Genomic DNA, 26,912 nt, shown 5'->3' with positions numbered 1-26,912 from the left:
GGAGGGCGATGAAGTTTCAAATGTGACAACAGAATCCTGTGAAAATGGATAATAATGTGTAATCGCACATTTTATTTATATTGGTGTCTCCTAATCCGTGTAATGAATAATGTTTAACTGTAAATAAGACTGGATTTTTTCCTTCGCATAAGGAATTAAAATGTTCCTGTTTATACTCCGGCACGACCACCAGGTCAGAGGAGTTTACAGTAAATCACGAATATAATCATTAATCGTATTTAGCAGCCAAGGGCTTGAACGACGGTTCACTCATAGAGTATGTGCCACTGCACTCTCACTCCTGACTACTCGGCTACGTTTCTTCAATAAACTTTAGTACAATATTTTGACATTACCAGCATTTTTTTTTTTTTTTATTACCGCAATGACAGAAATATAATGAAAGCTTCACTTACTATAAGATTTTTTAAGATACTTTGCATGGGAATTTATTATTATTACTTGATCTGGTAATTTGTAAGTAGTTACTCCTAGAACAGCCAGCAGATATGCGCCTTCGAGGAAGTTTACAATTATTAGGTATTTATAGGAAATATAGTACTGTATAACAAAGCAACAACAACAAAGAAAGTTGAAGACACAATTTATAGATATGCTTTATTTCTGCAAGGTCAGAATTAAAAAAAAAAAAAAAAGTGAAAAAGTTAAGACGGATCGTCATGCTCTATGAGACCTGATACTCATGTGAACTTTGTAGTCCTCCGATTTTTAAAGCATTCTCCTTAATTTCCAACGAGCAGGCTCCCAGGCGAAGAAGAGGAACATTTCTTATGGGTTGAGACATCACTCAAAACTATTCGTTATTGATAACGATTGCCCATTTGGGTAGTTGCTGTTTTTCGCCTGTGCGTGAGTTCAGGATATCGTTGGTAATCTCATCGAACCTGAAAAGCTCAAAATTCTTGATCCTCTGAAGCTCGACGCCCGGGGGAAATTCCCCCCTTTGCACCTCCCTCGCTACGCCCCTGCAATCTTTCTATGAATCTTTCTATATAAACTACAAAGAAAGTACATATAACTACAAAAAAATTAGAAAACCAGATGGTTTATGTTTATATATCTAGTATAAAATCATAGAAACCAAATATTGCGAAAAATAGTATTTAACATTATAACATAAACTAAAAATATGCAATGAAGGTGTATTATTTTAATTGAATTTTTCTCGCTTTGAAGGACCTTTCACAAGAAGCTGCTGTTACAGGTAGGGGAAGAAAAATTCATTGCGCTATTTCTAATAGATTGTCTTAATATAATAGATTCTATTGTCTAATTGAATATTTAGATAAGATTCTATTAGACAATACTCATGAACGAATTGGAGAAGTTGTAAAGAGGTTACAGATTATATATCCTGCAGAATTGAAAAAACATGATTTTTTCAAATATCTATTGAAATATCAACAGATATTTGAAAAATTTTATTTGTCCTCCAGTGGTTAGCAGTGGAGGACAAACCAAAAAGCTCAGAGGTGTGACGTCACAAAATGGGCCATACTTTATAGAAGTTTGTAATTGGAGTTTCTCTGTTATTTTCGAAATTTGTAAAGCACTGTTCCTCCCCCTGATATTTTTTTCCATAAGTGATTATAAATCCATTTTTTTCGCTCTCACAAAATCACGAAAAAAAATTTCTGGAATCATAAGTAGCACGTACAAAGATAATGCTGTATTTCTTTTAATTTTTTTTTTTTTTTTTATTTTTATTTTAAACAAAGAACACAAGTTGACCAGAAGCTATTATCGGTGTCGGGAATATGCCTTAATCTTTTGACTGGGTATAGAAAGAAGTTGACTAGCATGACTTCTCGGTATGTGAGATAGGAGCAACAATAGGAGCAAAATACAAGAACATTGTGCCGTATTCAGGAATCACATGAGCTTGAATCACGGTCACTCAAAGCGCTTGTACTTTTTTGTACCTTCGCTTGACCACTCATTTACGGAGATCGTTATGACGGCGGCAGCTGCATGTTTTACGTTCCACTGACATTGTGGAAAGGTAATCCCTTTAACCCTTAATTTGCGCTTTCTGATTGCATTGCCTTAAGGCCAGAGGTGGAAACAAAGCATACAAAGTTAAGTCTCTCGTAATATATCTCTCTCGATGGCTCCGTAGCCGAGTGGTCAGAAGTGGGAGTGCAGTAGCACACGCTCTTTGAGTAGACCGGGGTTCAAGCCCCTGACTGCTGAATCCGGTCGATCTGCCAACCCGCACCGGACCAGCGTGGCAGATTATGCTCCATTTTCCCTCAGCATGAATTGTTGAGGAGGCTTCCATCCTGCAGTGGGTTGATAATGGCCGCACTTTACCTTTTAATATATCTCTCGTCGTATTTCCGTTATATGGAAATTTTCTTTATTCTACAGAAACTTTTAAATGTAATTAAATTAATAAACTTTCTGTTTATACTCCGGGACGACCAAACGGTCAGAGGAGTTCACAAGATAGACGGAATACAAGAAACAGCACCGTATTTAGCAGCCACGGACTTGAACTCCGATCACTCAAGGCACGTGTACTTATGCACCCGCGCGTTGACCACTCGCCTACAGTAATTACCAAAAAGGAATTCAAAAAATTCGCTATAAAGAAGTTCGTTAAACACAGGTCCGACTGTAATTAAATCAAAAATGAAGCAACTTTAAAATATATAACTGGTCGAAGACGCCTTTAAAATGCGGCACTTGGGGCTGACGTCCCGCTCGCCCCACCCTAGTTCCGGCTGTGGGGGGAATGTGTTGTAATAAGAGCATAGTTTGGTGGAGAAGTTAATCCGTAAGCAGACGAAGAGTCCAATTTGGGAAGATTAAAATAAACAGAAAATTTCTTTTATTTAAAGAGGCGGGCGAATTGCACACTACCCTGTAGTGTCCACAATGACGTCTTTAGCTAGACAAGGTAGCGGTCAGAATCCCAAACTTTGGTAATGTAATGCCACCAGTTCCTTCTGGATAGCCCACATCATAGCTGCGTAATATTGCTTCTTCTTTTTTTTTTTTTTTGCTGAAGTACTGAAAAATTACTCCGCCTTCCAAATCAGATCCAAATACTGTACATTGACCCTTTACAATAGTGATTGGTTGATTATTAACGTGATTTCATTTTTTTTTTTTTTTTTTTTTTTTTTTTTGGTGAAGAAAGCTGAATAGGGGAACAAGATGCTGAAGTATTAGGCAGTAAACTAAAAGTAAGAAAGTGACATAAAGTATGTAAATATATAAGAAACTATTACGCAAAGTATTGTATAATTTACATAATAATTTCAAATCACTTGTTTGAAAATTTAGATAACATGATTTCTCAAAGTAAATTGTTCTAATAAAAAGCGCACTTAAAACATTTTTTGCATTCGAATTCATTCATTCGTTTGACAGCACTCCTAATAATTGTACAAAAAATATAAACTTTGTACTGTATTTTATTGTTATTCATTTCCCTGATAAATCTCATAATTATAGAAGCATGTAGCATCATCGCTAGCATGTAGTGTGTTGCCTGTGCCACATCCTTCCATGCTCCTCAGTGATGAGTATTTATCCATGGTCCTCTGAGTCCACAGTTCACCCTTGGAGTCGGGCGGCCTCTCATTCAAACTCTCGAGAAAAATGCAAGTGTTACCTTGACTAGTTGCATCAACAGCCCCCTCCCCGCACTAGCTATTTCCATTAAGCCGAGGCGATCATTAGGAACCAGCACTAATAAATCAAAACAAAGTACTGTTATCTTCTCTGCAAATAAAGCTAGGTTTAATGAAATAGTTCGTTCAAGTCGAAAATAAAGAAGAAAGTTGTTTCAACTGTTTCTTATTCCATGAAAAAATTTAAGCCGGACTTTTTGTTTGACCTCAAATGCGCAAGCTGCCACTAGACTCTGTATTTGAGGAATTCATGAACCTGTGGGGGATGAAAAGAAGATGATTCCCTGATAAATCTCATAATTATAGAAGCATGTAGCATCATCGCTAGCATGTAGTGTGTTGCCTGTGCCACATCCTTCCATGCTCCTCAGTGATGAGTATTTATCCATGGTCCTCTGAGTCCACAGTTCACCCTTGGAGTCGGGCGGCCTCTCATTCAAACTCTCGAGAAAAATGCAAGTGTTACCTTGACTAGTTGCATCAACAGCCCCCTCCCCGCACTAGCTATTTCCATTAAGCCGAGGCGATCATTAGGAACCAGCACTAATAAATCAAAACAAAGTACTGTTATCTTCTCTGCAAATAAAGCTAGGTTTAATGAAATAGTTCGTTCAAGTCGAAAATAAAGAAGAAAGTTGTTTCAACTGTTTCTTATTCCATGAAAAAATTTAAGCCGGACTTTTTGTTTGACCTCAAATGCGCAAGCTGCCACTAGACTCTGTATTTGAGGAATTCATGAACCTGTGGGGGATGAAAAGAAGATGATTTTTTTTTATATATTGTTATTGTTTTATTGTTCTTATTTTTTTTAGTTTTGTTCCCTATTATGTGTTTGTCCACTTTATTCTTATTTCCCCCACTTACGCATCTGACTTTACTTCCTAGGAGAATTCCAGATTCGTGGGAACTTCTCAACTGTGTATAATTCCCTTCGGAAAGGCTGGGTGTTCAGGAATGACAAACAAGGCACACATTAATATATAACATAACATAGTTTATTTACACTTATATATACAACATAATATGCAATTGAATAAAAAAAAACATGTAATATGCATACAAAGTTAAATATAGGATACCTTGCAAATATTATTCTTATATTAACAATCAATATGCTATTTTCATCATTATACTCTGTGTTCTCACCATTCTGTTACAATACACTCAAGACCAATCTTAATTTTCCTAAAGTCTCTATTTGTTATTAGTCTTTCAGTTGGACAAACAATTCTTCTTTAATACAAACACTATATTCAATTACCTATCCTTAAAACATTCAAAGATTCTCAATATAAACTTTATTATCCTTCTAACATATTATAATCATTTGAACAACAATTTAATCTATTACTTATCTTCCGTTTCTCTTGCATTTTACAATAACCCTTTTGAATTAATTAACTCTGTTAGTACATGTATATATATATAATTTACTTAAGGGATAATTTATCTATCAATTTACTTCTAGTGCTATCTCTGTTTTTCATTAATTAATCACTATACTGTTTCACTAAGAGTCCTTGTTAACTTACAGTACTTACTATTATCTTTTTTCTTTCCTTTGCTTTCCGGGGTGGTTTCAAACTTCCATTTTTGGCTCACTGTGGATCTCCTTCATCAGCTACACCTGAATTTGCTACAGGTAGTTTTTAGGAACTCTTTGCTGCACTGGGACTGGCGTTCTTTCTCCACCTTATTCGGGCTACCATCCATTCACTGCTTCCTTCCTTCTCGTTGAGCTACTAATTTTTAGGCTTCGTTCCGTCTAATCGGCTAGCACTTTGCCTTCACCACCTGTTAGCTTCGATACAGGATCTGCTTCCTCCTGTCTGGGACATCAGAGCTCGATGCCTTCATCAAAAGGGACTTCCTCCTTTCCTAAGCACTTACGCCTTCGCTGATTTTTATCACTCCATCCTTTTACTTTCTCTTTATTTTTGTTTTTCCACCTTGTTAAAACACCTTCTCAAAAAAGGAAACCTCACAGACTCACCCACTTCCACTCCGGTTCTCTCTTTTTGTTCATCTCAATTTCTGTACCGCCTACATATGTCAAATACGCCCTAGTTTTTAGTTTAACCAATCCTACTCATTTTATCAACTTTATCTCCCTTCTTATTCGCTAATTTTAATTTTCTCAAGCTGATTCCTTGTTGCTCGATCCAACTTCTCATTTTAAGAAGTCTGCAAACTCTCAGGCTGTCAGTACCTTTGAAGTCAGCCGCTTATAGTTACACTGTAGCAGACTAATTTCCCACGATCTAAAAACTTGCCATCACCGACAGCCACAGCCAGACTTCCGTCTAATTCCCAGCATTTGTTCCGTTTTTACTGTCCAGGTGTGACCGATTAAAGAAATGTCCCGACAGCACATGGTCCACCGCGCTATTGTTTACCAGAGTTGACAACTTTTACTAATAGCCGTTGCTACTCGTTTCTATTGTTTTGGTTTGCCTGTGTAAGCTGGGAGTCGAAGTGTCCGTAGGTTGCTAATAGCTTTTCACTTACCGCTCCCCTTGTATAGACGTTGTCTAATTTAATCCCTTGGCTGATCTTAGTAATATTCATGACTTGTAAGGTTCGCTCCCCCATATTGCTTTATTATAAGTTTTACTTTAAATAAATCTCCCTCTTCCAAAAAATATTATATTTGTAAGATTTTACATCTTACAAACCACAGTAAGTGAAAGAGATGGTTGGATTGTCTAAAAATGTAATTCGCAATTTTATTTATTTATTTTTTTTTTTGTTAACAATAAACACCCAGATATGAGACGATCATGGGTAACACGTTGGAGAAGTTGGGAAAAGTAGGCTGCAATGTGAGTTTTAAGGTACACTTCCTGCACTCTCATCTCAACTATTTCCCAGAAAATTTAGGTAGCTGATGTGAAAAGCAGCAGAAAAATCCTTTCAGGATATAAAAGAAATGGAAAAAAATGTACTGAGGGGATAGAATATCAATATGATGGCCGACTACTGCCGGATGCTAAAAAGAGGAACAACCACTTAAACTAGCTGCCTGAGGAAGTCAAAATAGGCACTAGTTTAACCCACTCTAGTAAATAAGAAATCCAGTTCACGGCCATCTATGCCCATGTCCTTAAGACCATTTATGCGTAAGAGGAGGACGTAGTCTCTGATAAGTCTGTTTTTACGCATTTTTATCTGTATTTATACAGGGTGTTTCAAAAGTGATAGTCAATAATTTAAAGGTGAACTGTGCAGAGTACAATATGCAAAAAAAGCCTAGTGAACATGGGTCCTTAAGTGAATCGTTTTCGAGATATTGCGCATTTCTAGTTGGTATCCACCACTGACAAGGTGAACTGTACAGAGTTAGGATCCACCACTGACTTGTTTGTTTAGGTTAGATTATGCTCATTCTCTCCCTTTCTCCCTCTCGAAGCTCTGAGACGTAGCAGGCATACTAGTATTTGTCAAAGGATAGTCAACATGAAAAGAGGTTACAGCAACGAAGATTATGCGGACATGCACTTCATGTATGATAAAGCCAATGGCAGTGCACTCCAGGCTGCATGTTTGTACAAAGAAGCATTTCCCCGCCGAACGCAGCCCAACAGGCGCACATTCATCAGGGTACATCAACGCCTTAGAGAACATGGGCACTTCGCACATCGAGTATGAGCAGGTAGGCCCAGAAGCATAACACCTGATGTTGAGGAAAGAGTGTTAGAAAGAATAGAACAAAATCCAGAAATTTCGACAAGGAGGTTTGCTCTGCAAGAGCGTGTACTAAGTCATAGCAGTGTGTGGCGAATTTTACATCGCCAATTACTGTACCCCTACCATATCCAGCGTGTACAAGGTCTTGGCAATACAGACTGCCCTCCCAGAGTGAACTTCTGCCAGTGGATGCAACAACAGTTTGTCCTGAACTCCCAATTTTTAAACATTTTGTTCGCTGGCAAAGCTGGGTTTACTCGTGATGGTATTTTTAATTTTCATAACTGCCACGTTTGGTCCGACGAAAATTCCAATGCAATTCACGAGTCACGACATCAGCAACGTTTCTCGTTGAATGTCTGGGCAGGACTACTAGAAGACCGTCTAATTGGATCACACTTTCTGCCAAACAGGCTAACAGGAGAGCTGTACCTTCAGTTCCTGCAGAATGTTCTTCCAGACCTTGATGATGAAAATGTTCCACTTCAGCAACGCCACAACATGTGGTTCATGCATGATGGAGCACCGGCACATTTTGCTTGAGTTGTGACTCAGTATCTAACTAGAAGGTATGGTCAACGGTGGATAGGTAGAGATGGGCCTGTAATGCGACCCCCCAGATCGCCAGACTTAAATCCTATGGATTTTTGTATCTGGGATCATGTAAAAAGCTTGGTGTACACTTCTGATATTAACACAGTTGAGGAATTGCAGCATCGGGTTGAAGGAGCCTTTCAGCAAATCAGAAATGACCCAGGAATGCCTGAGAGGATTCTCAATTCAATGCAGAGAAAATTACAAAGCTGCGTACGGATGCAAGGACAACATTTTGAACACCTTTTGTAACATCAAGTAAGATATGTAAATTCCTGTGGTGTTGGAACCAAAAATTAAAAATGTATTATCTTATGTTTAATAAAACCACCCTTAGCAAAGGATTCACAGCTTTTTGCTAAACTAGTGCTCCCATAGTCAGTGGCAGATCTTAACAGAAAAATGTGCATTATCTCGAAAACGGTTCATTTGCTTCCTGATGTTCACTGGGACCTTTTTGCTTATTTCAGTTTGTACATTTCACCTTTAAATTATAAATTATTGACCATCATTTTTGAAACACCCTGTATATAAAAAATAATCTATTTTTAAAATCTGTAATAAAATAAACCACAACAATGTTTTATTATTTTTTTTTAATTGTAAAAAATTCTGATGTGATAGAGCAAATATAAAGTAACTTTTCAAATTTCCATTAAAAATCTATTCACATTTCTGATCAGCAGTTAAACATCAGAGAACTTTTCTTAAAATTCAGACGTGTAATAAGTGGTATAGTTCCATGCCATATCGCATGGTAATAAGCATACAATGTGATATCTGTTTTTAGCATTATCTTTGGTTCCTTGAGAAGAATATTAGCATTAGTAGAGGCATATGATGCAAGAAACAAGCTTATACAGCATCAACCAAAAAAAAAAAAAAAAAACCCTTCCCATTTCACCCATCCGGTCACTCCAAACGTTTGACTAGTTCAGCCTTAAATTTATTTAAGCTATCAACTTCCACAACAACAGATGGAAATCTGTTCCAGCAATCAATTACTCGCTGGCTAAAGGCAAACTTCCGCACATCCAGGAGCGGATTAAGGTCGGTTGAGGTCCCGGGCGCAGAAGAAAATATTGGGTCCCTTAAAAAGAGAGAGAGACAGGGAAAATAAAAATACATGTTAACCATTTTTTTAAATAAAAAAATATTATGTACTATTAATGTTTTATTTCCAATAAAATTTGAATATAATATATGTATAATATAATTAATAATAGCATAATAATAATCACAAAGTTTTGAACTAATATGTTCAACTAATTTGTTGGGGTTTTGTGTGGGCCCTTCAGAAGTCAGTGCCCAGGGCGCCCGCCCGCCGTTAAATCCGCCTCTGAGCACATCTATTCTACAACTGTCATTTTTAATATTTAAACCGTTGGAAGTTATTTTAAAAAGTGTTCAAAGTAATTTAAGTCATGATTAGGTAATAAGTAGACTCCCGAATCTGAATAAATGATAAATTCAACTAAATAAGATTAAAATGCAATAGCAGGACAGCAACTCAGTACAGTATTTGGGGTAAAACGTGTGTTTGCATATTTCGCAGATCTTGGAACAACTCTTGGATATATGAAACTCACTTTTAATATAAGATGTAATTTATCAAATCTCTTGTTATTCTGATCTATTTATGAATTAATAATTATATAGTACACTCACTGGCCAAAAAAATACGAACGTTTATTCAGTGTCTAATCGGAAGTCGCCCTTGTTTCTGATAGCAGCAAATGTGCAGTGCGGCATGGATTAAGGTGTTTTGGTGCGGTTTCGTCTAATTGTAACCATTCTACTAGCAAAATATTTCTTAGCTGCGGCGAAGTAGAAGGAAGAGGACTTCGTTGTGAGTAGCTCTCTCCAGAATGTCCCACATATTTTGAGTAGGATTGAGATTAGGTGAATATGGGGGGGTGCAATGAAGATGGTAGAAGTCTTTCCACGATTCTGGCACGATGTGTTTTGCATTATCATTCATAAAGTGGCCATCACCTTCGGTTAAATTGTAATATTACAGGGTGAAGTAGATCTGATAACAAAATTCAGGTACCCTTTGGATGACATTCGACCTTCAACCGGTATCAACGGACCCAGTACATGCCAACAAAACATTCCCCGTACCCTGATACCACTTCCAGATGCTTGAGTTTTCTTAACAAGGCAAGTAGGGTCCTTTGCCTCATAAGGTTCTCGCCATACCTGCTGCCTACCATAAGTGCAAAATAAAGTATCGTGATTCATATGACTTTCTTCTGATGTTCTCACGACACCAGCTGCAAGCGAATTTTTCTGTTTTTCTCTGCAACAAGTGGAAGCCACTTGTTGCAGAGAAAAGTAGTAGGGCAGTTTTGGGCTCGGTTGAATTCAGATATTATTTGCTGCACACTGCATGTCCTATTTTCCTTACAGTTGGGAGTACAACGGCTACGCTCTGGAAGTATTGTTTTTTCTGCCATATTTATGCTTTTGAGATGTGGAAGAACTGCTTGCTTTCCAGTCATTAAAATCCTTTGAGATGGATGCTTTGGAGAAACCAGTTATGTCTTTCGTTTCTTGATTAGTGACTCCTGCTAAACGTGCACCCACGATAAGACCTTTTTCAATATCTGGTAGGTCACGCTTTTTTCTCTTATTCTGGCTTCATCTTTGCATCTATTTATATTCGTATTTCCTTCTGTCAGACTATCTTAATGCAAAGGTTCGTATTTTTTTATTTTTTTTTTTTTTTGCCAGTGTGTGTGTATTACAACAGGCTAGTCAACGTCATACCAAAGTGCAAAACGAACAGTGAGTACTACGCACCACACCAACTTGTTTTGAAACGGAACAAAATAATAAATGTCAATATCAATATATGCGTTGAGATTCTTTAAATAAATAATAACATTATTTAATACTATCTACTGCCATTTCAGTCACAGGAGTGAATTTTTCGTGGACTACTAATACTAATTCTCTGCCATATAACATATGGCAGAGAATTAGTATTAGTAGTGGAACCATAATGAAAATAACCGTGCAAGAAAAACCGTCAGAGAAAATAAATTTTATATCGAGTATTATTACCAAAAGCTTTAATGGCATTAATGACCCTCTGAAGGACACTTTATACAGTTTTTAGCATAATGGAGGCAACCTGCTCTACTTCTCAAATAAGGCTGTGGAAAACTGTCTTGTTCTGGCCAGTCCAAACTATCCGAAGTGCTTAATAGCCTCTGGGCCGATTACATCATTCTCCTCCAACCACCGTTGTACTGTGCTTGTGATGTCATACTGATACAAATATGGCCCTTCTCCGAAAAAATTTCCAATTGCAAAATAAGGGCTTGTCCAGAATGTCAAAATAGCATTCACAATAGACAGTGGTTTTACTATTGACAGTCTGGGTGCAAAACAGACTCACTTGGTGTCAGTGGTGGTTTTACTACTGACACCAAGAAACGGGCATATTCAGGGGTGGGCAGAGGGGGAATATGCCCCCCTAACCAAAATTTTGAAATTAAAGAAAAATAACGCAGGAAGCGTTCTAAAAAAAGAAAAAAACACAAAAGCCTGGTCGGCGTGCTCCCCCTTACGATGATACCTGGACCTGGTCGCCATGCCCGCCTTATGAAGATAACTGGATATGCCACTGCCAAGAAACTAGGCAAAACTGACTCATTCCATCACATTACCACTATCGAACTTCATTGTTGGGGCAATATAATGTGGTGGATTAACCATTCTTTGGGCGTATGCCACATAGCCAGCTGCAGCCATCTGATGCTTGGAATAACTACTGCTTCTCATCACTCCTCACCACATCATATTCTTTCATTGCCATAATGTCCAGCGCTTCTATTCTTTGCACCGGGATAGGCAGGGATGCGCAGCATTGTGACGTTGGTAAGCTTTTGCTTCCCATTAACTGTATAACCATGGTAATCGATTCAAAGAATTGTTTTTACTGATGTCTGTCCATCACTTATGTCATTTTTTTCAATTATCTTACGGGTCATTTCATTAAACCTCGCTTTTCTGATTTCATATCACTGTTCATGTCAGTGGTGGACACACTCTTGGTATAGTTAACGGCGGTCTACCTAGCTTGGGATAATGGTTCGTGTTACATCCTGTCTTCCATTGGCTACAGTGTACCAATAATTGATTTTGGGCATCCCTCTCTTTTTGTGATATAGCTCATGGACATGTCTGTAATGTGACAATCTACTATCATAATGACAAACCTGATGACAATCTCTTCAGGTTTGCTATAGAGGGGAAGGGTTCCTGAGAAGTCAGGGATTCCTGGAATTCAGTATGGTTGTTAAAGAGTATGGAGGAGATCCCTGAATTTGTTGCTTCTCAAATGGATTGAGATGGAAAATTTTACGAAACGTAATTCTCGTTAATAACATATTTTTAATAATGAAGTGTGTATGACGTTACCAATGTGTCGACGTTGTTCTGGACCATTCTGAGCAGGGGCAGACTGGCCATAAGACTTACCGTGGAAACCCCGATGGGCTGGAGATCGATGGAGGCCGGTATGATTTTGGCCATAAACCCTAGTATGAGACCGTTACAAGTTTTCCCTGGTAAGAATTTTTGACCCAGTCCGCCTCTGATTCTGAATCATAGTTTTCGGCTTTACTATGACACCTCTTGTAAAAGGATCTAAGTCGTTTTCTGTTTTTACTTGTCCTAGAGTGTGCACTATTTTACATTCCACTTTTAACTGGTACTGGCATATATCTGTCATGTGATCTCCAGTGCTGAAAGTATGTCGGTACGATGTGCCAGTAAAATATTTCGGATTATGTGTTCATTGAAACGTTCAGCTTGACACAAATTTTGAAAGTATATTTTTAAAATTAGTTTTCTTATTATTATCGTTACTATTTTTATTATTATTGAATACCTTAAGTTGTTTTTTATTTATTTATTTTGACATCTAAATATTAATATCCCTGTAAATGTTGCAACGATATTATTGAGGCTATGCACAAAAAAAAAAAAAAAAAAAACGGGTGCGTACTGATAAAAAATCCACTCTTAGCGCCATGTAGCCTCTAGAATTAATTGCTTCCTAAAGGTGAGGTGACAAGTGAAAAAAACCTCTCCCCCTCCCTACAGATATTGGTGTGTTACTCTATAAGCAACAGGCGAGAAACGAGTACAGTAGTATGTAGCCGCTCTGTGCTCCAGGGGGCAGTAATTTCAGGCGCTCAAATTAAATTTTTGTGTTGTATGTTGATTTAGTTAACTAATAAAGTAATGTGCCTTTCGGAAAGAGAAAGTGGGATAACGGTCAATTAGATATTTATATAAAAGTCTATAGCAAGTTGACTAGCAGATCGTAAAGTGTATGAAAAGTCAATCATGATACGTAAACAGCTTAATATTGCCGATGATGTATGGTTAACGACAGTTGGCAAAAAAGTACGTTATTTCTAGAAATTATTTATATGCTTAATTAAAAAAAAAAAAAAAAAAAAAAACCAATGAATGCATTACTCCAAAATCGAGTTAAATATGCATTAAAGTGACAAGATATGTAATTTTTTCTTGCAAAATGTATATGTTATAATAGTAGCGTAACTAGGGTGAGGCACGTGCACTGTGCGTCAAATTTGGGGGTAGCCTTATGGTTAAAAAATGCAAATATTCCAAAAGAACAGTTTTCAAGGGGCGCCATTTTTTTTTTTTTATTTGCCCCTGGCACCATCAACCCTAGTTACACCGCTGGTATTATAAAGGTAAAACGAATTTGATTGTCCTGGTAATATAACACTTGCTTCTAAGTTGTAAAAGAAATTTTATTCTTTGTTGGAGATATTTAGGTTTATGGTTGTATTGACACATCAGTTACCAAAGCTGTTATGTGCCAAGATAATTTGTAAGTCTATTCCGTACCGAAGTTATTGATATAGTGTAAGTCAATTCGTGATTGTCTGGTTGTTTTGATGTCTAACAAGCGCATTATTTGGTGAGTTGATTGCTTACGGTTGCAATCTGAAGCTTACCCATTACAAGGACACATCAACATTTTATTTCAGTGTATAACATTTAAACTAAAGACAGGGCACCAGGAGTTGATGGCTTACATTCAGTAATTACATTCATCCCTTGTGGTGGAGGTTGATAGCCTAAATAAGTTTAAGGCTCAGCTGGACAGGTATTTTGAACGAACAGAGGGGTGAAGTGGAAGTGGGGTTTTTTTTTTTTTTTTTTTTGTTTTTGGCTGATGCTGCATAACCTTGCTTTCTTGCATCAAATGCCTCTACTAATGCTAATGCTAATGCTAATTTTCAGGTGATCATTGGACCCAGAAGAGATTTCTCTGAATTGAGAAGTGCTATTGTATCACCATAAAAGTGGTTCTAAATATGAAATGGATAACTACAGACTGGTCAGTTTAACTGGTAGGGAAAGTTATGGAAGCAATGATAAAGAGTGCAATACAGGTACATTTAGATATAAATGGAATTCTGAAGGATACATACCACTCTTTTGGTAGGGGAAAGTAAAGTTTAACTGATTTTAGCTATTTTGACAGACATTCATGAGTTAGGTGTAGCAAAACATCCAGCTCATGAGTGACATACAATTTTGACATTGTTTATTTGGATTTTAGCAAAGTGCTTTGCTTATTCTCTTGAGAGGTTACTGTCTAAGCCAGAACATGGGTAGGATATTAAGCTGGATGGCAGTAGGTTGTGACTAATATTACTCTTCAGATTGGGTTAACATTTGAAATGATGTTCCCATTGGTTTTGAGGTCTCTGTTTTTTCTGATTCTTTTTTTTTAAATGACGTTAATGAAGAGAAACAGAGTGTGATTCCAAAATTTGGGGAATGGTTAATGATTAGCCCCAAGCAGTGCTCTTTTGGAACAACTTGGATGGGCTTCAAGGATGGTCAGGAAAGGAGACAGCTGTGTTTTAATGCAGCAGCTTGCATGTTCTTACATCTGGGAAATAGCAACTCAATAATAACATACTTTTTTGGGGGGGTTGAATTAAAAACAGTAAAGCTAAAAAGGGATTTGGTAGTTACAATATGGGCAGATGTGAAGTTCTCTGAACAGTAGGCAGGCAACAAGGAGGGCCATGGGGAATCGCTTTGGTGAGTCATCAATTGAGGGTTCAAGTAATGGAAGGCAGTTACCAACAACCAACTTAATTATCATATTACTAGTGGAAAATTATGCAAAATAACAAAGCTTATACAGCATTAGAGAAAAAAAAACAACTTCCCACATCACTTCTCCATCCCCAATAATTTTTCTAGTTCTTGAATTAATTCAAACTACCCACTTCCATCCAGTTTGGCAGGTAGTTTTCTCTACCACATCCACCAACTGATAGACCATTTACTGTGACTTGGCACTCCAAATGATATCTTTCCATGGTCCAAACGGTGCACCTTTCATCAAGCTAGACTGTCTGGCAATAGTGTGGGTGATTTGTGGATGGTAGCATGATTGCTGCAATTCATATGCAGTGTTCTGAACACTGGTGTTGACCTCTTCTCTCACTGAGGACCTGCATCTGTGACATTAACTTGCATTCCAAATGGACATTTCTTTGCAAGGCTCTTCTGTCATGCCCCATCAGCTTCAGAGGTTTTCTGTGATGGTTTTGGCACTAGTCTGCTTCCATTTGTAGAAATGAAAAACAGCCCCAGTTGTTGTTGTCGTTATTTGTTTTTAGGAGCATTAGCAACTAATTGCTCCGGGAATATGCGGTGGTCATTCCCTGACCTTTTCGCATCCTCCGTATTTGGTGGTCACTGGCTTGAACCCTGGTCTAATCAAGAAGTGTGTGCTAAGCACTGCTGCTCCTGCCCACCTGGCTACGGAGGCGCCAACAGCCTCAGACCATCACTCCTACTCCACCAAAACCTCGTTGGGCCATCTAGTTTGGCAGTTAGCTTTCTCCACCACATCCACCGACTGGTAGACCATTTACTGTGACTGGGCACTCCAAATCCCAGCTTTCTATGTCTACAGTCCAAGAATGGTGCACCTTACACCAGCCAGATTGTTTTTGGCATTAGTTGGGATGATTAGTGGCTTTTGAATGACAGCACAATTGCAATAACTCATATGCAGTGTTCCGCGTGCTGGTGTTGATTTGTTCTGTTATCTTACCGGGGGCCTGTGTGTCTGTGATATCAAACTGCTTTTCAAATTGACATTTTTTTGTAGGGCTCTCCTCATGCTCTGTCAGCTTCTGCTTCCTTTTCAAATCACATTACTAATTGTTGACCTAGGGGATCTTCACTGCTGTTAAAATGTCACATGCAGATTTATTATTTTGTGATGAAAGTCCATTAACTTCATTTGGTGCATTTTGCATTCACAACCATGCTGCTGATTTTCAAACAAAGTCCTATGAATATAGTTATCTGACACATGGTGTCAGACAACTATATTAATGGTAGGGCAGTGTAATTCCTGTACGGACACGATAGGAGGGAGTATATGATGAGAGCCTTGTCAATCAATTCAGCCCTGGAGAGATTGTGCAGGGCTCATGTGGTAGAATTTTTCTTAGTGTGGTCTGTGCTTGTTAACAGGAGAGATTGCTTCTACAGGGATGGGATACACTTAAATAGAAAGGTTGCAAGAATATTTGCTGATTCTATCGAGGCAGTGTTAGGTGGGTCGGAAAACTGCTAGCTTGGGGGAGATTCACAGAAGAATAGGTTAACAGTAGCCACAGGCAGAGGTGGAAATGATTCCTGAACTGCTTCTATTGGAATGAGCAGCAGCCCTTGCTGCAGATTTCAGGAACTGCTGGGGGTCATGAAACAAGTAAATACATGGTACATGGGCTGTGTTAGAGTAACTAAGAGTAAGAACAGGTGCATGTATATGTACATGTACACCAATGCCAGGAGTATAGTAAACAAATTTGATGAATTTGAAGTGCTGGTTAAGGCATCCAAGTCATATATTATTGGGATATCAGATTGGTGCCCAAGTTGGATATTGTTGTGATATTAGACTTGGTGCCACTCAAATATAAGGGATGCAGAATTGGAATTTGGGGAGTACAATGTGTACACAAAGGATAGACAGGATAGGAAGGGAGGAGGGGTTATGGTATTAGTTAAGAAGCACATAAAATCTAAGTGTATCCAGTTGACATAGATGGACAGCACAATGTTGAGTCAGTTTGGTGTGACATAAGCATTGGGAAAGCAAAAATGAGGATAGGAGTGTGTTATAGTTCTAATGACTCTGAAGAGTACAATGAATAATTATACAGAGAAATAGTGGGCCAGTAAATCAGAGAGTCTTATAATGGGGGATTTTAACTTCCCAGATAGACTGGAACTTGTGCGTTGGTCACTTGCACACTAGCAAGGCTTTTGTGGATTTATTGGATGATTGTTTTCTACAGAAGCATGTTAGAGAGGCAACAAAAGGGAGTAACACTCTTGATCTGATTATCAGCAGTGATTATTCATGCATTAAGAATTTACAAATAAAGGAACCACTAGGTAGCAGTGATCACAGTGTACTGATGTGGGATTTACTTTACCATCAGGGGTTTAGGGAAGGATTTTTGCTTTCATAAAAGTGACTACAGTTGTCTCAGAGAATTTTAGGTTCTATATAGTGGGACCAACTGAAGATGTCATCATCAGCCATTTTCAATCCACTGCAGGATGAAGGCCTCTCCAGCAACTTTCCAGTTCCTTTTGTTTTGAGCACTGGCCATCTATTTACTACCCACAAACTCATGAATTTCATCTATCCATCTCCGCCTTTGTCTTCCAGGTTTTCTTCTAGCTCCTCTTGGGTACCATTCTGTTATTTTCTTAGTCCATCTGTCATCATGTCTTCGAGCTATGTGTCCTGCCCAAGACCATTTTGTCTTGGGCAGGACACATTCAATGAAGTAAAGGACATTTTGATAAGAATGTCCTTTACTTGAGTTTGCTGCCTAATCCGTGTGTTTCTCTTCTTATCTAACAGTCTGATTCCCAATATAATTCGTTCCATTTTTCGCTGTGTAGTTCTCAGCTTCTCTTCCATTCTTTTGGTGAGTGCCCAAGTTTCACTTCCATAAGTCATGGTGGGAGTATACATTGGTTCATTTTTTTACGTTTCAGACAAACTGGGATATTGCTCTTCATTATATTTGGTATGTGACTATATTTCCTGAATGCTATCCATCCAAAATTTATTCTTCTGTTGACTTCTAGCCATTTATTATTATTACAGCTAATAACTTGTCCCAGATAAGTATATGACTCCACCTTTTCAATTACTGCTCCTTCAATCATTATGTCCCTTTCTGTGGCATACTTGTTCTTCATTACTTTTGTTTTAGCCATATTCATCTTTAGTCAAAAATCCTTACTAACTGTGCATAACTGATTAAGATTTTCTTCTAATTCTTTGGGATCGTGGCCTATGACCACAATGTCACCTGCAAATCGTAAATGGTTTAGGTACTCTCCATTCACATTGACTCCTTTCTGCAACCAGTATAATCTTCTGAAAGCTTCCTCAAGGGCAGCAGTAAACAGCTTCGGAGATATTGTGTCTTCTTGTCGAACTCCTTTCTCGATTTTAAATTTCCTATTGCCTATGTCTAGTCTAATAAAGGAGGTAGCATTCTCATATATTTTCTTCATCATAATATATGGGGTATCTATGCCTTGTCTTTCCAATGACCGAAACATTGCCTTATGCTGTATGGAGTCAAATGCCTTTTCATAATCCACAAATGCCAGGCATAATGGTGTTTTATATTCATTTGCTTTCTCCATTAGCTGTGACATTACGTGAAGGTGATCCATAGTTGAGAATCATGTCCTAAAGCCTGCTTGCTCTTTCGGTTGATTCTCATCAAGTATTCTTTCTAATCTGTTAGTAATGACCCTTGTGAACAACTTGTAGATGTGGGATAACAAGCTAATTGGTCTATAATTTCCAATTTTTGATTTATCTCCTTTCTTATGCAGCAAAACTATGATTGCATTATTCTACTGCTTAGGCGTCACACCTTTTCTAATACACTTTGTGAAGAGCCTTGCCAGTTTTTGTGTTATGTCTCTTCCTCCCAATTTTAACAACTCTACAGTAACTTCATCTTTCCCCGGGGCTTTCTGATTCTTCATTTTCTTCAATGCATGTTCTACCTCATCAGGAAGAATATCGGGTATGTCGTATGTGTTGCTAATTTGCAATCCATCTTCCCCACTGCTGGCATCATTCCCTTGCTCCTTGTATAATTCTTTATAGTAGTCTTCTGCTATTTGAATTATGCCTTCTCTGCTGTTTATAAGTACACCATCGCTGTTCTTCAGTTTCAGTATCATTTGTCTTTCTGTATTACTGCTCATGGCTGCTGATTTAAATCCTTTGTTTTCCCTTAATGCTTGTTCTACTTTTCTTGTGTTAAATCTTATGTCCTCTCTGAGTCTCTTTCTAATGGCTTTGCATAACTCAGTATACTAATTTTTTTCCTTGTCAGTGTTTATCTTGCTCTTCATTTATCGTCTTCGGTTCATCATAACAAGTGTTTCTTCACTAATTTTTTCTTCTTTGGATTTCTTTTTCCCTATAGGTTTCTTGGGCTTTATCACTTTCAGAAAGTTGTAATATTCCTCGTCGATATCTTGGTCCTGAGCAGTCTGCAGAAGCCGAAACTTGTTCTTAAGTTCCAGTACATACTGCTTTTTTCCTCCTCTGTTATCTCAAAGAGCTTTATATTATTTACTTGAGTCAGTTTTTTCCTTTCCTACATCTATATCAAGTGTACATCTTACCATTTTGTAATCACTTCCAACATTTACCTTATTCAGGACGGTAACATCATTCACAATATATCTTCTGTTAGTGAGGATGAAGTCGATTTCATTAGTTGTTAACTGATGATGTTACCAACAGCAAATTATAAATGGGAAGCATTCAATGAAGTAATCTTGGAAGCTACTAGGCGTTTTGTTCCAACTAAGAAATACTGCTCTAAGAAATAGGTTCAGGCCCAAATGGATGTTAGATGAATTAATGAGACTCGTGGCAGAGAAGAAAAATGCATGGGATCCACATAAATTGTCAGGCGACACAGAAGCCTATGGTAGATACAAGCTAGTCTGTAATTAAGTCAAAGGCAAGTGCCGACCGGGCTAGCTGGGTGGGTAAAGTGCATGCCTGGCAACCCAAATGTCGCGGGTTCGAGTTCTGCCTTGGGCTTGGATCAGAGTAAATACAAAAACTCTGGGAGGTGCATTATGGCCACAGAAGCCAATGCACCAACAACTAACAAAAAAAAAAAAAAAAAAAAAAAAAAAAAAGGCAAAGGATGCGAAGAAAAACAGCAGACTTCTTTACTTATATAAACTGTAAAAGGAGGGGGATGAATCAGATTGGTCCACTTGGTATCAATGGTTTGACTGTAGATGATCATTCTCAGATAGCTGTCGAATTAAATGAGTATTTTGCATCTACATTCACACATGAGGAGTTATTCAAGGAGGAAAGGGCCAGATATTCATCAAACTCTAACGGGGAGTTAAATGATTTTGTAATAACAGAGTAAAGTGGAGGAGAAATTGTTGAAGTTAAACATAAGAAAGGCACCTGGGGTGGATGGGATCTATCCAGTTATATTAAAGGAGGCAGCAAAGGAAGTAACAAACCCTTAGACATAATTATGAGAGCATCCTTGGACTCAGGGGAAATGCCCACGGACTGGAGATGTGAAAATGTATCTCCAATTCACAAAGGGTCACAAGTAATTACAGACCTGTTAGTTTGACTTCTGTTCCAGGGAAAATAATGGAGTCACTGGTTAAAGAAGCATTGGAGGATCATTTAGACAAGATCAGTAATAATACAGACAGCATGGGTTTGTCAAGGGAAGTCTTGTCTGACCAATTTGATTGGATACTGTGATGTGGTCACAAAGGAACTGGATGCAAAAAATAATTTTGATATCATATACAGCGATCGCGAATCTGTATTCGCGATCGCTGATTTAATATAAAATGAAACCTAAAATAATGTGAATTTTAAAGCGCCATGAATATTTTCCGCCATAAAAAAACATGGGCGTGGCTAAAATTATCTTTCCCGGTCAAATCAGCGCTCAGTGGGTGGGGGGGGAGAGGGGTGACAAAATCGCGAGCGTGGATGTTTCTCGCTAATCCTTGTTCAGTATGTGTTATGCGCTTGTCATGGAAGGTTTCTTCATTTGCTTTTAATTTATATGCTTATAAATTGAATAAATTTATAAATTGATATGCATACAAAAGTAATAAATCTACCGTTTTGCAGTGTAAAATAGACTTTTTTGAGTGTTAACGGAAGAAAGTGACTCTATTGTGGACAAGTTCTTTCTAACCCGTACAAAAAATATGGCTACGAATAACAAAGGAAATGTGAAAAGATCAAAGAAGGTGATGACATTATTGAATAAAATTGAGTTATTAGATAAAATTTCTAATGGTGAAAATGTCTCCTCAGTGGCAAAACATAAAATCAATGAGTCAACGATACCAGCAATCAAAAAATCGGAAGAAAAAATCAGCCGTAGTGTCCATGAAAACGCACTAATTGCTTAAAAAATTTGCTCTGTAACTCGCGATGTTAAATTAGAAAAAATGGAAAAAGTTTTAAATCTGTGGATAGAAGACCGAACTCAAAATAAAATTCTGTTAAGTTCACTCATCATTCGTGAAAAGACAAAACTCCTTTATCAACACTAGCGAAACTGGTGATAGCACTGGCAGGATAAGTTTTTGCTAGCAAAGGCGCTGGTTTGAAATTTCTAATAAATATTACATTTAATATTAAATTGTTTCTTATTTTCATTTCGACGCCATATACTTGCATTTCGCTATGTACTGTCTATGTACATAGTCATATTATGAAGGTACATCTAATACATACATAGAAAAAATTTTAGACTAGTTTTTCTTATATATTTCATACTTTGGAACGGAACCCCTTTATTACTATGGGAGCCATAACTCAGTATTCGTGTTTTCTGTATTCGCGACATTTCTCAGGACGTAACCCCCGCTATTCGCGAGGGTTTACTGTACTTGGATTTCAGGAAAGCTTTTGATACTGTTGTACATGGAAGACTACTGTACAAATTGGAGCAGTATGGCATTAAGGGCAAGTTGCTACAATGGATAAAAGGATGGTTGAGTGCAGTAGAGCAGTACCCATTGATCACCACTCTGTGGTGATCAATGGGTACTGCTCTACGTGGACTAATGTTATTAGTGGTGTCCTTCAAGGTTCGGTGTTGGGGCCCATTGTTGTTTCGTCTATTTATCAATGATATTGATGAAGGTATATGAAGCTTAATGTCAAAATTTGCAGATGATACAAAGGTTGGCAGGATATTAATAACAGTAATAACAGTATGCTGCTGCAACAGGATCTGAAAAAGTTGGGCTAAGAAGTGGCAACTGAAGTTTAACATTGACAAATGCAAAGTACTGAATATGGGTAGCAGTAACCCCAGAGAAATGTACCAACTATGTAGTGTTACACTCAGGGTAGTGGAGAATGAAAGAGACCTGGGGATAATTGTGCAGTCAGATATGAATTTTTCTGAGCAGTGCAGACAGACAGGCTGCCAGAGTAGGTCATGGGGTATTGTCAATGATATGCAGGAATTTTGCAAGCAGCGATAAGGAGCTGATTATCCCCTTGTATAAGGCAATGTTCAGTCAACACCTTGAGTACTGCATACAGGTCTGGAAGCCTCATTTTAGGAAGGATGTAGAGTTGCTAGAATGAGTACAGAGAAGGGCAACAAGACTGAAGGGTAGTGCTCTTATGAAGAAAGGCTTAAGTTCTGCAGGAGACTAGGCACCTGTGAGGTGATCTGATTGACGTATAAGGCCTTGAATGGATTGAGCAGGTTCAATGCTGATGGGATTCTTCTTCCTCTTGCTCAGATTACCAACCTGAGGGGGCAAAGATTCAAACCGAGGAAGCACAGTTGTAGAATAGATGTGCGGAAATTTGCCTTTATCCAGCGGGTAGTTGATTTGTGGAACAAATTTCCATCTGTTGTTGTGGAAGTTGATAGCGTAAATAAATTTAAGGCAGAATTAGACAAACATTTGCAATGAATGAATGAATGAGTGAAATGGGAAGGGTTTTTTTTTTTTTTTTGTGCTGATGCTGTATAAGCTTGCTTTCTTGCATCATGTGCCTCTACTAATGATAAAATGCTAATGCATCTTGCATTCACAATCATGCTACTGTCTTCTCAAAGTCCTGTGAATATATTTATATTTATATATTTATATTTATCTGACACAGTGTCAGACAACTATATTAATGGTAGAGCAAAGAAGATGAACAATGTCTTTCAGTAAAATGCCAAAGAAATAAGATATAAAATTTTTGTGTGCGCAAGATTTTCCATGTGTTGTAAAATAAAAAAAAGGTAACATGTTTACCTAACATGCTATATAGTTGTGATTTTTCAGGTGTAAGTGGCAGGAAACCCAATGTTTTCGAAAACTTGCAAACAAATCAGGATTAACAGTAATTTGCAGTTAACTAACGGCAAAGTGCTTATTATTACTACTATTATTAGCCATATGGTGCAAGGAAGCCTGAGGCTTATGTTGTACCAGCCAAAAAAAAAAAAAAAAAAATCCCGTGTTACCCTGAGAGAGAGAGAGAGAGAGAGAGAGTAAGAAGTAGGGCATCACCAAGAAAGAGAAGAATGATGATAACCAGCTCAGGACCCTGGGTTTGCCAAGCCCATACTCACCTGATGTGAGTCCCTGGAGTAATGTTGCATTTCATAGTGGGAAAGATGTCATATGTGCCAAATGTATATTTATATTTTACTCTGAGTGATAGCTAAGTGGTGCATTGTTCAGAAATGTTTCCTAATAGTGAAATGGCAAAAAAATACATTGTGAAAGAACAAAAATAACAGGAATTCAGGACCCTGGGTTTGCCAAGCCCATACTCACCTGATGTGAGTCCCTGGAGTAATGTTGCATTTCATAGTGGGAAAGATGTCATATGTGCCAAATGTATATTTATATTTTACTCTGAGTGATAGCTAAGTGGTGCATTGTTCAGAAATGTTTCCTAATAGTGAAATGGCAAAAAAATACATTGTGAAAGAACAAAAATAACAGGAATTGTTAGTGAAATTGCATGGATAGGGAAAGAAGAGGTGGTGATGGCTTTGAAAAATGGGACATTTTCAATTGATATTGATGACAGTAATCAAAATGATTCCATGCTATGCCCCATTGTGGGGACCTTAAAAAAAAAAAAGACATGAAATTGAAAGCAGCTTGCTCTCAGTGCCAGCAATGGAAAGTAGTTCTGCAGGCTGCAGCATTGGACATCTTCTGAACAACCTTAAAGCAAATGGGATTCTTTCAAAAAACTGTCTAGCACTTAGTATTGATAATGTGTCTGGAAACGTAGGACTTAAAATCTAGAGTAGCAGGGATATTAAAAGAGGAGATTATGCGCTTAGTGGTAATAGGCTGGTCTTGTCATATTAATTTGTGGGCTGAAAAGGGTGCTGCATTCTGTCTTGTGAAAATGGATGAATACTGGGTAGCACTCTCTACCATATAGAAACACTTTGGTATGGGCACATGTTCCCTGAACCTGTGACTCCCCAATCCAACATTGTTTCTGTCCTGTTGTTTGAGTAGGCCCCAAACTGTGTGGGGATAATTCAACTACCCAATTAACACTGCAGTCTAATTATGACTTGGTGTGGTATTTTGGACTGAACTCTGGTTTTAAGTTTTCTTCAGGGCACATTTCCTGTATATTCCTCTGAATTATCTCATCTATGAGGTCCTCTTTGGTTATTTCCTTATCTATATCAAAAATGATTATTGAGGGTCCCTTCCTCCTTGATAGTTCTGCTCTGAGACTCAGGTTTTTTATCCCTGTACTGTTAATTATATAACATTTAAGGCCGACCGGGCTAGCCAGATGGGTAAAATGCCTGCTTGGCAACCCAAAGGTCGCGCGTTCGAATCCTGCCTCGGGCTTGGATCAAAGTACTGCAAAAAGCTTGGGAGGTGCATTATGGCCACAGAAGCCGATGCGCCAACAACTACCAAAAATAAATAAATAAATAACATTTAAGTCAGTCAGAGAGTTTGTTTCAATAATAATGCCTGGGGATCTAGTTTTTCTTATTCCCTTGATTTTCATGGTTTTTGTATCACCTTTTTAGGTTCTGTGTGACTGCTGGTTTGAGTTCCTCACTATTAAAGTGAGTAATTTCCTCAATTGGTTTTAGTAGTACTGTTTGTTTGTTTTTGTTTGTTTGTTATTTGGTTTTTAGGAGCATTAGCAACTAAGGCCATATTGCTCCGGGATATGCGGTGGTCATTCCCTGACCTTTCCACATCCTCCGTATTTGGTGGTGACGGGCTCGAACCCCGGTCTAATCAAGAAGCGGGTGCTACATACTGCTGCTGCTTAGTAGTACTAAGTGTGGTGCCTTGTTTAGGAGCAACTTGTGCCATTTTGTTTTGGCCTGGGTTTCTTTTACAGTAGTCCCTAGCACTTCTGAGTAAGAGTGGGCACTATTGCATTTCTGTATTTTCTTGCTCTTTAGTTTTTGTGGCATCTAGTTTAGGCCTGCAGCATCCGGATTTCTATGTACAGGTCTTGCACTGCCTTTTCCAGTCTGGTCCAGTATTCCACGTCTGTATGGACAGCTTAAGTGATCCTATTTTGTGTTGCCATACAGAAAGGACAGACAGGATAGTTGAGGGAGAGGAGTTATGCTCTTAGTTAAGAAGTGCATTAAATCTAAGGCAGTGCATCCAGTTGACATGGGTAGCCAGTGCAGTGTTGAGTCAGTTTGGTGTGACATAAGCACTGGGAAAGCAAAAATGAGAGTAGGGGTTTGTTACAGGCCTAATGAATACAACAAACAGCTATACAGAGAAATAGTGGGCCAGTGAATCAGAATGTCTTATAATGGGAGATTTTAACTTTCCAGATATTGCCTGTAACTTGTGGGTTGGTCACTCACAGACTAGCAAGACTTTTGTGGATTTATTGGATGACTACAGCAGCATGTTAGAGAGGCAACAAGCCTCTCTGGTTTTATGTTCAATATGAAGTATGTCATTGGTTATTAGGTTGAGCCCAGACTTTTTCTGGAAGGGTATATATAGATAATTTCATCCCATGATAGGGAAAATGCCTTAATAAGTAAGGCAACTATGTAATTTCATAATGATAATAAAGTTTTCTCACAAATATGCAAAGTACTAAATATGGGTAGCAGTAACCCCAGAGAAATGTACCAACTATGTAGTGTTACACTCAGGGTAGTGGAGAATGAAAGAGACCTGGGGATAATTGTGCAGTCAGATATGAATATTGCCTTATTTTTTGACCATCCTCAATTAAAGTAAAATTTTAATAAGATATAAAATAAGCACAGTACAGGTGGTGCCTCGCAATTCAACGTACCGCAATTCGACGTACCGCTATTCGACAGTCGGATTTCGCGGGCCAACGAAAACGCTACATGATATTGCGCGATAGAATTCTTTGCTAGACTACATAACTGTGTTTAACATTACTAAATAGTGACGGCTGCTTCATACATTTTAACCAATGGTATTAAACAGCGACAGCAACATTTAACCAATGATAGATAAAGCGGGAATAGATCCCTCAATCGTTCAGCTACGTTAGCCGCCCTCAAAGATAGCTACAGGTATGCCGTCAGTTCTTCCTCAGTTATGAGACAACATTATCTCGTTAATAATCATAGTCTGGGTTCACGTTTTCTCTAGTTGTTTGTGCTAATTTATAATTCTGCATTTCTCATAAAGTAAAAAATTTTGTGCTTTGGCAGTTATTTTTTGAGTGAAATTTGATAATGGGTCCAAAGAGAAGTGAACAGTGGAATAATTCAGGAAAGAAACATACTTGGTTGAGCATAGAAAAGAAGAAAGAAATTATAGAAAAAGTGC

General features: G+C 38.0%; 1 protein-coding gene across 1 annotated transcript in view; it reads left to right on the top strand.

The window, feature by feature from the left end:
- Positions 1-13,257: 13,257 nt before the first annotated feature.
- LOC150080825 (uncharacterized) overlaps positions 13,258-26,912 on the top strand; it is a 32,877-nt gene continuing 19,222 nt past the window's right edge. Inside the window, exon 1 of the mRNA XM_090380832.1 lies at positions 13,258-13,367. Coding sequence (XP_090236958.1) covers positions 13,308-13,367 — 60 coding nt within the window. The 5' untranslated portion in view covers positions 13,258-13,307. The remainder of the gene's footprint in view (positions 13,368-26,912) is intronic.

Source organism: Mastigoproctus giganteus, chromosome 9 (assembly GCF_048544385.1).
Source record: "Mastigoproctus giganteus isolate SK-2022 chromosome 9, ASM4854438v1, whole genome shotgun sequence".
NCBI lineage: Eukaryota > Metazoa > Arthropoda > Arachnida > Uropygi > Thelyphonidae > Mastigoproctus > Mastigoproctus giganteus.
This window is presented reverse-complemented; position numbering and strand designations above follow the sequence as displayed.